Source organism: Hirundo rustica, chromosome 1, assembly GCF_015227805.2.
Source record: "Hirundo rustica isolate bHirRus1 chromosome 1, bHirRus1.pri.v3, whole genome shotgun sequence".
Lineage (NCBI taxonomy): Eukaryota > Metazoa > Chordata > Aves > Passeriformes > Hirundinidae > Hirundo > Hirundo rustica.
The window spans coordinates 137126285-137141372 of NC_053450.1; the positions used below are offsets into that span (position 1 = coordinate 137126285).

A 15088-nucleotide genomic window follows, 5' to 3' on the forward strand; every position below is an offset into this window, starting at 1 on the left:
ATAGTCTTGACTTGCAGTCTTCACACCAGGTGTACCAGACTGTATCACATGGCTTTTATTACAAGGTTGAACAGTTCTTTGAAATTCTGGATTCCTCTTCATGTGTAATGCATCAGCTTTTGAGCTCCATGGGCCCTAGGACAAAGAATTTTCTATCTTAACACAAGTAAGAAGGAACTAAGCAGATTGTATCTTCAGCACCTTATTTCTTACTCATCTGTGCTCTGTCCCCACGAGTAAGCGCTCTGACATAAAGCAGCATCTGTAGTGGGAAAGCACTGAGTGTGGGGATCCATCAAAGTCTCACTGTTGGAGCTAGCTGCAAGGAACTTAAGTACACACAAATCTACATAAAAGCCTCTGGAATGAGATGACAGTTTGGGTGGCAGCTGATTTCCATTTTAGCTCGGGATTCTGAGGTGCACATAGATCTGAAGTACTCAGGGACTGACTAGAAGAAATTCTGGCTAATTTTTCTCTAATACCTTTAGAAATTAATTTTCATTTAAAATAAAATTTAATGCAATCAAATAAATATTCAGAAACTAGCTAATGAATGTGGTCACAAAGGAAAAAATGCACTGTGTGCACAATTAATGAGTATCTACTATATAGGACACAGGGGACAATAATGTGTTGGACTTGTTGCAGTGTGGACCCAAAATCTGCATGCTCATAATTTCATGACAACACCTGTCATGATGTGTTAATGGCATTTGCAGCACAGATCCAAAACAAAAGATCCAGATAATAAAAGATATTTCAAGGATCTATCAAAAATACATTGAGATGGCCAAATCATGAACATTCTAGGAAGAAAGGAAATTAAAGTCTGAATCAAAGCACACAACTCCCATTACTGCCAAAAAGAGAAGTTTTTGAGGAAAGAATGTAAAGATGAAAATGTTATTTTCAGTAAACACAGTTTTGGTGGTAACTGTCTCAACATCTGTAAAACGTGCTCACAGGGTATGCAAGTTGCTTGAGAAATATTTTTAGTGCAGTAAGTGCATCTTAAGCCAGTGAACTCCCATGAATATTAACAAGGCTCTTGCAACTAAATCTCTGCATACCAGACTCAATATTTACCCCATCTATGAATTCTTAGTGAGTTTGATTTAATCTACATTTATTTATTGCCAACACCTAACATTTTTCAATTTGCAGAACCTCATCAAGGGCTTGCACCATGCAGGGGAAAAAAATTAATTAATGCATAGTTAATGGAAGAATCTGAATTCTTGAAGTAATAACTTTTACTAAACAGGGAATGCTATTGGCACTTCACGTTTCAAAGTCAGGATTTATGTATAGAGTATAAAGAATGCCACCACAGAGAAGTGGTAATGGCAGCGCATCTGAACCACTGGATCCTACCTGTGGTGGTTGCTGATTTCTTGTGCAATTTCAAACAAGTTGACCACTCTTACTTTAGCAGTAGTTGAGGTGCTTGTGTGGCACTTTGGTGTCTACATTTAAGAGGATTTCTGTTTCAACTTGTGTTTGTAATATCTTTGGCATTTCAAGGCATGGAGCTGAAAGTTGCTAAAAAGAGACAAATCACTATTCTTGTTTCAAGTAACTGCAGTGAAATACTTTTCCTACAGTGAGTTAATATATTTCTCACATTTTTTTCTTCCTTTTGCCTCTCTACTCCCACTCTGGGGTTCACAGGCACAGCACTAGTTGTCCAGTGGGACCATGTACATCTGCAGGATAATTACAACCTGGGGAGTTTCACTTTTCAGGCCACCCTTCTCAATGATGGTCGTATCATTTTCGGCTACAAAGAAGTAAGTTGGGTCTGTCTGAGAATTGTCATTTAAGTGGACAAATTACTTTATATATGTCAAGAATTCCCCTACATTTTTGCGGGGGAATATCTTTGGAAGATCGATTATATAACATTGTGTCATTATACTGCTTAGATCACTATTTTGATGAAAATTATATATTATTGTTAAAGCGATGTTCTCATAATTGGCTTAAAAAAACATCAATATGACACAAAGGTACTAATCCTGGATTTCAACTGGGCTTTTTTTGATGTTTCTGAGTGTTATGTGTTTAGCAAATCCCTGGGCTTTTAGTAAATTTCCCATGGGTTTTGAAAATAGGATCTAATTTTTTCAATTAGTTTACCCAATTTTGACCCGTTTCAAAATACTCTAGGTTATTGTTGACAGGTCGCCTTTTTCCTGCAGCTGTAGTTTTTTGGCAACTCACATATTTCAAAGTTCATATATTTGAAACAAGAGATGATTGGTTTGTATTGTTAGCTCTGAGGTTTTCCATCTGTTTGGTGATAAAATTGATTAGATTGAGGCCATTTGGTTTGCCTTCATAGCACCAATATGTTGTCTTAAATGGGCTCTTGTACATTCTCCAAGTGTTTCAGAATTCCAGTTGTTGCTTTGAGTGATTTTTTTTTTTTTTTTTCCTAGAGTTGCTAGAGCTCTGGAAGCTATAGCCTAGTTGAATTGCAGTGCTTTTGCCGTGAAAGTTTGGAGCAGGTGATCCTTGAGGTCCCCTTTTGGTCTGGTAGTCTATGATTCTCTAATTCATGCAAATAAGAATCAGAAAGTTTAAATCTCTAGGGACAAAGTAATTTCTTCTTTTTTGTTTGTTACTTGGTTTTGCTTGGTTTGGGGTTTTTGTTCTGTTTTGTTTTGGATTTTGTTTGAATCTGTTTGGCTTGCAAACTGTGACTTTCTCTTCAAAATGCAGCTCTTAGTTATTCTCCTCATGGTAAGAAACCCTAATCAGTGATGCAACCAATTTGCCAGACTTGGAGAAATCTCTTTTCTCTTCTCTCTCTTCTATAAAACACTTGTGAACTTTCAGGCTCATTTTTCGTGCCTATGTGGCACGTAGCTATGCACCTTCAATGAAGCAGAAATAATAACATTCCTCTGCCGTTCACTAGAAAGCTAGACAGGATCTGGGTTTTTCTACCAGCAGCAGTCATACCTTCACTTAATACAGATGCCTTTGCAGCTTGGAAAAGGATCGCTGCAAGATGTTCTTACTGAATTAGTATTGTAGAAACAAGAAACTTCTGGTATGCCCCTGTACATGGCTTTCGTTTTCTTATAAAAGACTTACATGCAAGGCATGTGTGGGTTTTTTTCTGAATGTTAGGTGCAGGTTAGTCTTCATCTATGAAAATGCAATTTATTTGCATTTTGAATCCGACTTCACGGAAGCTTTACTCTGCTTAGGACAATGGGGCTCCATTGTACTTGATCAAAGGAGTGTGCCCTGAAAGCTTTGGTTATCTCCTGTCATTGAAAAAAAATTTAAAGAAAAGCAAAAACTTCTAAAGACTGGAGAAAATTTCCTGCTTTCAAGACCTAGAGAGGTGGGGAGGGATACTAGTTTTAAGATAAATTTGTTAAGAACTATATGTGCATTCCGACATTAAAATGGTGACATTTTCAGGAGACTTCTATTCCTGGTTTTGAGATGCACTGCACTCCCTGTTACTATCCAGCCCTGTGCAAAATGGATCTAATATGGGTGATAGAAGCTGCTGCTGCTCTAAATTGAAAGTATCTCATGTACATTTTGCACAAAAGAAAATGATGATGCAGAGCGTCAGGTAGTAGAAAATATTATTAACTTAGGAAAACAGGAGTAAATGGGCCCCTCCTTTACCACAAGCGGTTCCTAGAATTGCAGGGAAGTATGACATCTAATCCATGGGTAAACAATTTCTGAGCTACAATGCACAGGCCACTTGGCTCTCATTACACTACTGGGAGCTTCCTCCAAAACCACATTGCTTTTGTGGGTAGGAGTTATTAATGTCCTTTTTGTTAATCTTGAGACAGAAAACTGGAATTTGCAAATGGAATTATCTGCTTTTTGCTACTGCTGAATCTTTGAACTCATCCCCTGTATGAGTTATTACTGTCCTGAATAAAACTACCAAACATTTCTTTAAAGCTATTGCACCTAAGTAAGGAAAGAGATTTTTTTTAAAGTGGTAATTGTAATGTATTAATGATCTGTAACTATTTTGACAAAAGATTTTTAAAAATATTTTAGAAAGTTTCAACTAGCACATTCCAATTACTTGGGGAGTGGGTTTTGAGGCTGAGATTTCCAGATAACTACACTCTTTATTTGTGGCCTTTACTCCATTACCACTACCTCAGCTTTTCACCTAAATGAGGAAAATTAAATAAAATTGCCAATCACTGATCAGACACAAGAAGTCTGAAAAGAACAAATATGTCACTTATCATTTTAAACTTGGTCCTAGTGCTTATAGGCCTGTCTAGGACTTTCCAGTGCTGAATCCATTGCTTTCTGAGGAAGTCCTTCCATCCGGAACCATTTTTCTTGCTGCTGAGTCATGTTGTCAGGTGCCCCATTAACCAGTAAGATTACTACTGTGAGTGCTCACGAGCATGACTAGAAGTTGCACAAGATTTCTACTGTCTTTTTAGCGCCATTTTATTTTAGCATCACAGTTTATCAAAAATGACAGCAGTATATGGCAAATCTGAGTGGTCTTCATGGCATTGTCATTGAGTCTCCAAGCTGAAGCACCGTGTAAGAAATACAGCAAGCAGGTTGCCAGTAGCTTCATCAAGCATCCCACAGGGGCTCTGTATTAGTGACACCAGGCTTTTATCTAGAAGAGTCTACCTTTAAAATAACTGTGTTTATACATTTAAAGCAGATATAACAGGGTTCTTTTATGTCTAATGCACATTAGGTAAATTTTACCTTTTATTGCTTATTTATTCAAACAGTGTGAGAGTCTCTTTCACATTCTTCCTGCTCCTAAATTAGTTTTGCTACCTCATAGACCTGGTGTTGACCACCAAGACAGCATCCCGGTGGAGGTTTGCTGAATACCAAAGGAGTTTCTCTGCCCAGTCTTCTGTGTTCTGTTGTTTTCCCCAATAAAAAGTAACCTGAAATTTACAATTTTTATCCAAAATTAAAAAAAAAAAAAAAAAATTAGAAAAGGAGCAGAACCATCAGAGAAGACAAATATGGAGACGTCAGAATACCTTTCAGAAGGGTTAATTGTTAGGAGAAGGAGCTGTATGGTCAAGTTTTCAAAATGTGAAGACAGTTTGAAATATAACAAGGTCCTGTAGCAAGTAAAATAAATATTTCTTTAACAATTTACTTCTTTTACAGTGCATGCACCTTCCATTTTAAATATCACTTGGCTTCCACCAACTCTTAGTATTCTGGCAGATGGTCAATATGTAAGGAAACATCAGCTGGCATGAAGATTTTACCGGTGTACCTCTACTACATGTGAAATGCGTTACAGTGCAAACTAGCCAGCAGTACATAGGAATAAAGAAGAATTTTGGCAAATGCATACTTTTTATGTATTAGTAGTGAACACTCATCTCTTATGTTCTAAATTTCACTGATGTCCAACTCTTGAGAGTTTCACTACTTATTATACAAAAGAACTATTCTATATAGTCTCTTCCCATTAATGCTTAGAGCTAATATCCCTTAGCGTAATATTTGGTTTCTTTCTTTGTCCATGATTAATACAGAACAAACTAGGCAAAGATTCCATAGGCCTTGTTTAGAATATTTTTCTTAATATCATTGGAGAAGGCTGTCTTTGTTCATTTAAATAGTAACGACTCTCTATTTATGTGGTCATCCAGAAACCATTATTAAAGTTAAAATATTTGCCCAAAATTGCCCAATATGCATTTGGAAAATAATTCTAAATAAGGCTTGCAGTAGAATAAATTTCTATTCTAAAAAGGAGAGAGAATTGAATGAAAATTATTAAGTGTTAGCTCTTAAATAAAATTGATGCCTCTGCTAGACATGAAGGAAAATATTGTTTTCAGTTACAAGAATTCAAACCTTGCTATTGTTTCCTGAAAACTAAAAAAAAAATTAAAAATAAAAACCAACAAAAACCCCCAAACAAACAATAACCAAAAACTACAAAAATCCCAGACCTCAAAAAAGCAAACCAAAAAAACCCATAAAAATGAAAAAATCCCATAATGTGAATCTATTCCTCCTGCATTATGCTTGGCATTTCTTTGCCTCTTTTATTGTTATCAAAAATATGGGCATGGAAATTATCTTTGATTTTTGAGGTGGTCAGTTTACACAAATTAAAACTCCAGATTTTTATCTGGTTTAGCCTGTGGACTAATTACGACTTAGGAAACTGGCAGTGAAAACCCTATATAAACACTGGTATTTTGTCCCTAATTACTATTTTGCAACATACTCCGGCTCTTATCTTTGACTCAGTTTTGAAGTGGAGCAGTAATAGCATCCTGCTTACCAGCTCCTTCAGAATAAGGTTAGATGCCGTGATTTTATCCTCCTTTGAACAATAAGATTCTGATATGACCTCACAGTTAAAAATAATAAAATTTTAGAAGTCTGATGAAAAATACTATCTAGATTACAGATCCCAATGATGCATAGAATTCAGCATAAATTGTAAATACTCTTAACCTTACTTTTGAGGTATATAATCTGAACTATAGATATTAATGGCCTCAGTGCTAGTGTGGGAAGTTTATTCACAGACTGGTCACTTGTACAACACAAAATATCACATTGTCTGTGCTAGAGCTAGCAGCTGGTTTAGAATTATTCTAGCTAAAAGCCTTTCTATGAAGGTAATGCCATAAAATCCATGCCAGCCATTAGCAATCACTTGCATGTTCCTAGCTTTCTGCCCAACTATTTGTCAGCCTGTTATGACACATCTTGCCGTTCAGGTGAGAAATCCAATCTCTGCTTGCTGTCTATGTTTTGCTGTAATTTTCCATAAATTATTTTAATATTTACTACAAGCTTTCTGTCAAAAGGGAATGTTTCCTAATAAGACAGCATATGATTAAAGTTCATTTTATCTTGACATCTCATGCAAAAGATTTCACCTGTAATATGGAACTCAGTACACACAATACCGATTTCTTTTTCCACACCTTAAAAATTAATATGTTTTTGTAAATACAGGTATAATTGCACTGTAGTTTTTCAGGAGAATAAGAGTGGTCCTGGGTGGTGGATTACCTTTTACTTTGACTGCGTTCCTGAGTGTATGATTGTTTCATACAGGCTACCCTTCAGTTTGAAAAGCTGACTATATTAATTTTATATATATATATATATATATATATATATATATATTTTTTTTTTTTTTTTTTTTTTTTTTTAACTTTTAGCTGCTGCTTCTGTTAGACTGGACTCTCCTGCTTTCTTATTTGTTTTAGAAAAGATTCTGAAAATTCCTTGCTCCCAGTAGAATACAACACTGCGGTATTGACACCTGCAGGGGTTTTGGCAAAATCCATTGTTGCTCCTGCTTCAAATTTTTCTAATTTATCCTGAAGTTTTTCTATATATTTTCGTTTCAACTTGGCTACTGCATCCTGTTTTAGTACTGAGGCATTCATAATTTTATTAACGTTCATGGTCTGAACCAGGTTGTAATGAAAATTTATTTATTTTAAAAATTGAATAAATTAATAAAATAAACCAAACTCCTCACTTGTGGCATTAGTAATGCAAAAACTCATCACTTCTTCCCAGAAACAAAACAAAACCAAACAAAAAAATGAATTGGTTTTCTGTTTTCATAATTTTTGAGGGAAAGATGCACATTGTTCAGTAATTCAAAAATTCACAAAAAACTTGTGAAAAGGCACTAGACTAAAAAGAAATAAAAGAAAGCAGTCTTATTCAAGAAGATCAGAGTGCAACTTCTCATTTACATTCACACGATACAAATGAGTATAATCCTTTTCATGCATCAGACACAATTTATGCATTAAGATGACAATTTTGCCAGCATATTTTGTCAGACACCTACTCATGCCAATTCTGAATACACTTTGTGTCCTTTCTTCATCTGCTGTGTTTTCTCTCTGACTTTGAAGAGAAAGTCATTGCATCCTCCTCATCCATGCTTTTCCTAACTTAACTTTCAATAGGCTGTCTAGAGTATCCTCTTCAAAATCCTTTAAGACAGTTTCTTTGGTAGTTAATTTAAGCTTTTCTTTCCAGTATTATGAGACTATGAATAATTTCCTTATTTTGTTTAAACTTTCATACTGCAGAAAATTTATAGACTTATTTATGAACTTAGTGAGTCTTTTATTTTGTAGCATTTGAAAATATGGCTTTTGGTCTTCTTCTGTCATATTGTCCAAAAACTGCATCAGAGCTCAGCTGCTATAAGACAAATTTAAGCTGATGTACTGCTAGCAGTATTTCCAAGCCAGTTCTATTTTTTCTGTCATTTTGACAATATGCCACAAGCCTTTTTTATACCACACCACATCATGTATGCAAGAACCCCCCCCAAAAAACAGTCACTAAATTAAGTAAAAGGAATGGAAATTTATGACAATGTTCAGTTCACCAGAACTTACTTACCAGTGTAATTGGGAGAAAGCAAAACGCAAATGTATTTTGGGAAAAAGGAGAACTACTAATATTTAAATCAAATGCCAGAAATCATGCTATTAATTGTCGCGTAGACAGAACTGAATCTTTGGTTACTGGAGGAATAACCAGCTTTTACTTCAGCATTTTTCTACTGTGTGAAAAATACTGGTCCGCTGTATAACTCGTGTAGTTTTACACAAGTAAAGCCAGAGTAATCTATTGGGTTAGCTAAACTAATACCTTGTATCTTAGTTTCTTACACTTGATCCAGTTCCATCTGTCTTCAGCCTAGAAATTTCTGGTTAACTGAAGGGCAGCTTTGAAAAATAAAGATATTCAAAATAAGATATCTGAAAACAACAACTGGGAGGAAGTCGTAATTGCTCATAGAAAGCTGTGGCTTATTCTACTCCAGAGGTGCCTGCCTGAAGTTTCCAACTTCTGGTTATATCTTTCTGCGCGAGAATAAAAGACTCTTTAGTCCTTGAGTAATTTCTGCCTCTCATAGTACTTACTTGTGGCAATCTAACCATCTTTTCAGTATTTCATCCAGAAGTCAAATGGATAGAACAGTTTAACACTTTTGTTAATGACATTTGAGAACTGGAGAAGTTTTATTTTTATGACAGTTTTAATCTTCTTTCTCTTAATTTCTTGGCATCTTTTTAAGAAATATATCCTTTCAAAATCTGTGTAATATATCAGCAATGATCTAATTTTCAGGTACAAGTAAAACGGTCATCCCACATCTAGGCTATATTTCACTGTTTATGTAACCAAATATAATATCAGTTAATTTTTCTTGTTGAGACGTCCCCTCTGACTGCTGGAGTTGTTCATCCACTACAATACTGAGATTCCTTCCAGAACTGCTGCTTCCTACACCATGGTCCTCAAACTCTACCTTGCATTCTTTTTTGTCTGCATATATTTTCGTGGGTTTTGCAATGCATAACCTTGCTAATTATCCTGGAATTTCATTATTTTTACTCTGCTAGTGCCATCTGGAGAACTGCTTGGCAGTAAATTTATGTTTCTTTCTCAGTCTTGGATGGAATTTTTGAATCTTGAAAAGACACACTGTCAGTCTGAGCTGCTCCTTTAGTGATGGCTGCTTTTTGTGATCAGCCAGTCTGGTTAACTATATTAATATTGCAGAAATGCTACATGTCACTAAATCAAACATCTTTAAAAAATTTAGTATACAAGTATCAGCCAAAGCTGCAATCTTGTCCCAAGAATGGAATCAAACGTGACATTTGTTTTCATGCAGTCATGTTATCCAGTGTCAATAGCTCTGTAACATAAAACTGGAATGGTCTATGACTACCTACGTATTTTTATTTCTTCCTCTAGATATTGGCAGTTGAGCATCTGGAATTTTCCATATTTACCACAAGACTGTTTGACTGCTATTTGAGGACATATTAAATACTATTATCATTCTGACAGAGTTCTTTGCAGATAAAAATTCACACAGTTTTCAGTGCAAATTAACTGAGCCATAATATAAATGTTCATCTCAAGCTAAACTTTCACAGTTTTTGTGTTCAGCAGCAGACAGGAGGTATTGCCTCCTCGTCCTTGAGCGTAGTAGCACATCATCCCACTTTTCCTTCAGCTGAGAGAAATAAATTACTGGAAATTACTACTCTCTTATGCTTTGTCACTGACAATGGTTCTACCTCTAAGGGTTCATGTGAAAACAATGCAAAGAAAACTGAGATAAAATACAAATTAAACCAGTAATTTCTATCTTCAAAAACTTCTCGATTACATTGTGCTATGTTGTATAAAATATTTATTCAGGACTTTGCAGTTACACTGGTTAAATGTTCATTTTGGCAGTGCTTTTTATTTTTAGTCTTTTTTTCTAGTTCAATATTTCAATTATATCTTCCTGTTTTGTCTTTTAGATTCCTGTTGCTGTGACACAGATAAGTTCAACCAACCACCCAGTGAAAGTGGGACTTTCAGATGCATTTGTGGTCGTGCACAGGATCCAGCAAATTCCCAGTATGTAGAATTGTAGTGGTACTAATGGTTTGGAGGGTGAGAAATTAGTATAAGCTGATTTCATCAGGGATGATTAGCTGCACAACAAATCACTTAGCTAATTTCAGCTTGTTACTTCAAGTGTCATTTTATTTGCTTGATAATTCCCAATATGTCTTTTCCCGTCATTGTTTCTTTTGAGCTGATAAATTAAGTAAATAAAATTAAATAGCCAGTCAAATAATGTCAAATAAAACTCTCAACCGGTTCAATTTGGTTTTCCATAAGATACTTCATCTGGAACTATGCTTTCATATTCATAGTAAAGAAAAAGCAATCTCTGTCCAAAAATATCCAGGCTGAAAGCTCTCGATACTTTATTCTGTACTTCAAGTTTATGTGCACATTTTAGTGAGAGGAAAGAAGAAGAGATGTTATTAAACAATGTCTTGAGCTCACAAAGTTATGGCAGCAGTATTGCAGGTGGTGTTTAGTTTTGTCTGGCTTTAGTTATACTTTGTATGGCTTCACTAAAAACAAATAGTAGGAAAACAAGTGTGACTTTATTGATGCTGTAATGTACTCTGTACAGAGCCCTTTGAGGTTGTTTAGCCATTAGGGAATATGTTCACTTTTCAAGTCTATTGAGTTTACTTACATATTTGGAGAAAATTTACTAAGATCAGTTTTCAATGAAGCCCTAATAGCAGGGTGTTGATGGAAGGAGCTGTTCTTGAACCAGGCTCCTAGGACTGAATCCAGGCATGTTCTAAACTGAACTCTGGCAGACCTGTGATGCTCACAAGGACTGACCTGATCCAGCCCAGCTTTAAGTCAGGCAGCAGATGGGGCTGACTCTAAAAATCTAGTGCTATTGGCCCCTCAGCTCATCCTATCTCCTCCTCACATAGAAAACAGTCTTTAACATGAGGGAACAGCAACCCTATGCCTTACATGTCCTGTCATAAGGAATATGGAAAATTTCAGTACTATTTGTTACTTGTGAGCTCAGAGTAGTGTGAAGGATGCGAGCATGCCAAGATTTCACTTAAAGATAAGAAGTTTGTTTCTGAAGTATGATAGGTAGTTGTGATGTGCCTATGTTGGCATGGGTTGGTTTTGAGTGTTCAAGAATAAATGAAACTAGGTAACAAATTTCAGTAATGTGAGTGATATTTGCAAGTAAATCATCTGAATATTTCTGAATCTTCAGCTTGTAGGAGCTGCAAATTTGGATTCAGATGGAAATAAGGTGGATGGATTTATGCAAATTGTTTATGAGAATAGTCACAGAGAAATTCTATCCAAGAGATACAACAGGATCTTTTGACATCAGGCCTCCATAATCAAACAACACTAAAGGACTTGTATTAGATTTACACATTTTCTATGGAAAATATATGGTAGATGTGAGTTTTTATTCAAGTCTGAATGTATCTTTTTGTAGAAATATTTCAGACAAGCACCTTGTTTTACTACGACCAAATAATACTGGTTTTGATGAAAGGAGAGTTACTAGTCTTTTTAGAGTATCTATAATTTTTTTTTCACATGACACTTTCTGCTAGCAGAAGTGAAACTGTAATGTGGGTAAGGAGTATAAAATATGCCACTGCTACAGCAGTTTTGAGAGCGTTATTAATGTATTGCTGTTTACAATGCATTGCTTTTGCCCCTAACTACCCCCTCTGTGGATGGTGGTAATTTATGATTATTTTTGCTAGGTTACAGCTTAGACTAGAGCTAATATTAATCAAGGGAACCATCATTTCACATTAGATTTTCCTGAAGCTGAATTGTGTGCTCAATGAAATAGGTTTATATTGATGTGTACAGGCAATATAACAGCACCTTGACACAACTGGTAAATAATGTCAGTCCATAGAAAACCAGTATCAGATGCTCTTGAATTTTTGTTTTTCAGAGGTATTAAATCAACTATGGCTCTAATCAATTACTGAAAAAGTGATATGATATAATTAATATTTTACTTTATTTGTTGTATTCTTAAGACAATGGAAGAATATAAATTGTTGTTTGTTCCGAAGGAAGGCAAACTACTAGTTCTAGCTTACCACTTTATCAAAGATTTTTCCATCAAAAGAACCCAGTCTCCCTTTCTGTTCATGGCTATTTATTAAAAAAAAAAAAAAAAAAAAAAAAAAAAAAAAAAAAAAAAAAAGCCAAAACCATCCGCTTCAAATAATCCAAAAAAACCCCACTCCAAACTCGACTGCTTCATGTTTGTCAATTCTTTTGTATATATTGTGCATTTGAAAAGGAAAAAGACACTAAGAGCAACACAAGCCTGTTTGAACAAATATATTCCCCTCAATTTCTAAAAGTGCTGAAGGTCTTTGGTGCCTTTTGTATGCTCAGTATTCTAAAATTTCAATATACCAGACCTAGTTTATTAAAGTAATTTCAGAAGATTTAGAGCTATTTATCAGATTTTTTTCAGGTGTACTGTCCAAAAGATTGGTAATAACTTTTTTAATACTTCTGAAAGGTGAGTTCAAAAGCCAGGCAAACCTATTTCATTCTGAGGAGAGCAAAACATGCTTTTTGATCAGCCTTTTAATTTCAAAAGTGCATTTTAATGAGTGCTGCAAAGTATCCTCTTGAAGAGCCAAGAGCTAAAAGGAATGATTTTCTGAATTTTTTTAAATGGAGGAACTTGAGACTATCATACCTATTTTTATTAATATACTTCATCTAAAGGCTTTGCAGTATAATACCCCTTTTATCTGCCCTTAAAAGCACAAAAGCACTTGTTCACCATATCTTTTAAGAGTTAGAGCATGGAGATGGGATATTTTTGGCAGGTGGCATTCTGTCTGTTTTGTGTTTGACATATTTCCTTGATCTACTCCTACTTCTTGATTATAGACCGTGCCTTTATTTTCCACTTATAATTATATTATTGCCAATTAGCCACTATTTTATATTTTATATCTAGATTTATATATGCCTGTATATACTCTGGTGGTGTTTTGGAATAAATGGTAATGTGTTAAGGGAAGTAAATTTCTGATCGTCACCAAGGTTCACCTGATAATTCTGAGATTTATATGACAGCAAAATGGCAAACTAAGTCCTTTGATTAATTTCAGAGGAAAGATTTCAGCTCTTTCCAGGTAATTCAAATAAAGTTCGAGGCTCTGGAACTCTGTTTCTGATATGTAAGTTAGAGTGAATGTCCTGATTTCTTCTTCATCAGACAGGTTTAGCACACTATTTTTTTCTTCTGTAACAAACACAGTGAGAAAGTTTCATGGATGTCTTCCAGATAGAAACACGATTGTTGATGACAAACCTGGGAGCTTTACATATTCCTCCAACAAGTCTTTTTCAAACACCTTCACTGCTTCAGGACCTTTGTTCCTTGTCCACCTTCTCTAACCAATCCCCTTTCATTTCTTGTTTATTTCTCTGCCATCCTTGTCATTCTGTCCTTGGTCCTTCTTTCATTTTCCTGTAGTGTCCTTTGCTTCCCTTGCCTGTGGTGTCCTTTGCTTTCCCTTCTGCAGACTCCCAAGATCTCTGTTTAACTTCATGACCATCTTTCTTCCCCCCTGTTTTTCCTCTCCTTCAGGGTTGCTGTGTTTCTCTCCTGTGTTTCAGTGCTCTTCCCTATTGTCTTTCAATTAGCTTTTTGTTGTGCAAGAAGAAATGAAAAAGCCTTTCCTGCAAGCCACTTTTGTATTTTAGCAATAAAAACCCCACCAGAGAGCCTTCCCATATTGTGTTTGTTTTCCACAAAACCATGAAATACACTGGCAAAATGAGAGAGTGCCAGATTCAGGGGATCTACACAGTGAATTACTAGTCTTGCAGGAAGAGATGATGGGTAGTAGGTTTGTCTCCACAATGAGACGTGCTTCTCTCTGATTTTGGCCTCTACTGTATTAGATGCAGCTCTTTTAGGAAATCCATGCTTTGACAACTCTAACATTTAATCACACTGAAATTATTCAACAACATTGTGTACAGAAATGAAATTGTAGCTGAGTTATGTGTTAGTAATATTCCAGTTTCAGTGCAATTAGTGTCACTCAATATGTAATGTAACTCAAGCATATAATTAAGTGACAACTCTGCATGTTGTAAATGTTTGCTTGAGATGTCTCACCCCTTTGTTTACAGCAGTGAAGCCCCTGAAAGAACCTTAGGATTACCTTCCTGAAGGGTGAAAGACCGCTGGCCGTTTATGCTGTGATATCTATTACACAAAGGTGTAGCACCACTTGGGAAATCACAAAGTCTCATTTCCTGCTGCCTTACTGGCAGTGTTATCATTTACCTCTGTGCAAAATGGGCCCCAAAGTTATCTCTCTAAAATCATAGTATTTATTCTCCTTTACACTAGTGTAACTAATCCCACAAATCCAGCTGCTCCAGACCTGCGTGTTTGCCTGCTGGTCCAAAAGGCTTTATCCAGGCAGCTGGGTTCCTTGCACTAGATGTCTGATTCAGGAGCATGCTGTTGATCTTTGGTAGCATGACAGTACTCCCAGGAGTGGTACAAGTCAAGCAAAGTTTAAAATATTCTCAGAACCAGCCACAGACAGATCTCAGAGTGAGGCAGTTTGGTGCATAATAGAATTAGGGAATAAAGCAAGATTTTCACACCTAGATCCTGTACTAGGAGCTCCTTAGCTGGCAATAGGTATTG

General features: G+C 35.8%; 1 protein-coding gene across 1 annotated transcript in view; it reads left to right on the forward strand.

The window, feature by feature from the left end:
- Positions 1-15088, forward strand: part of PLXDC2 (plexin domain containing 2) — a 258009-nt gene that overhangs the window by 182884 nt on the left and 60037 nt on the right. The window contains exons 6-7 of the mRNA XM_040079639.2: positions 1675-1793; positions 10335-10434. Coding sequence (XP_039935573.1) covers positions 1675-1793; positions 10335-10434 — 219 coding nt within the window. The remainder of the gene's footprint in view (positions 1-1674; positions 1794-10334; positions 10435-15088) is intronic.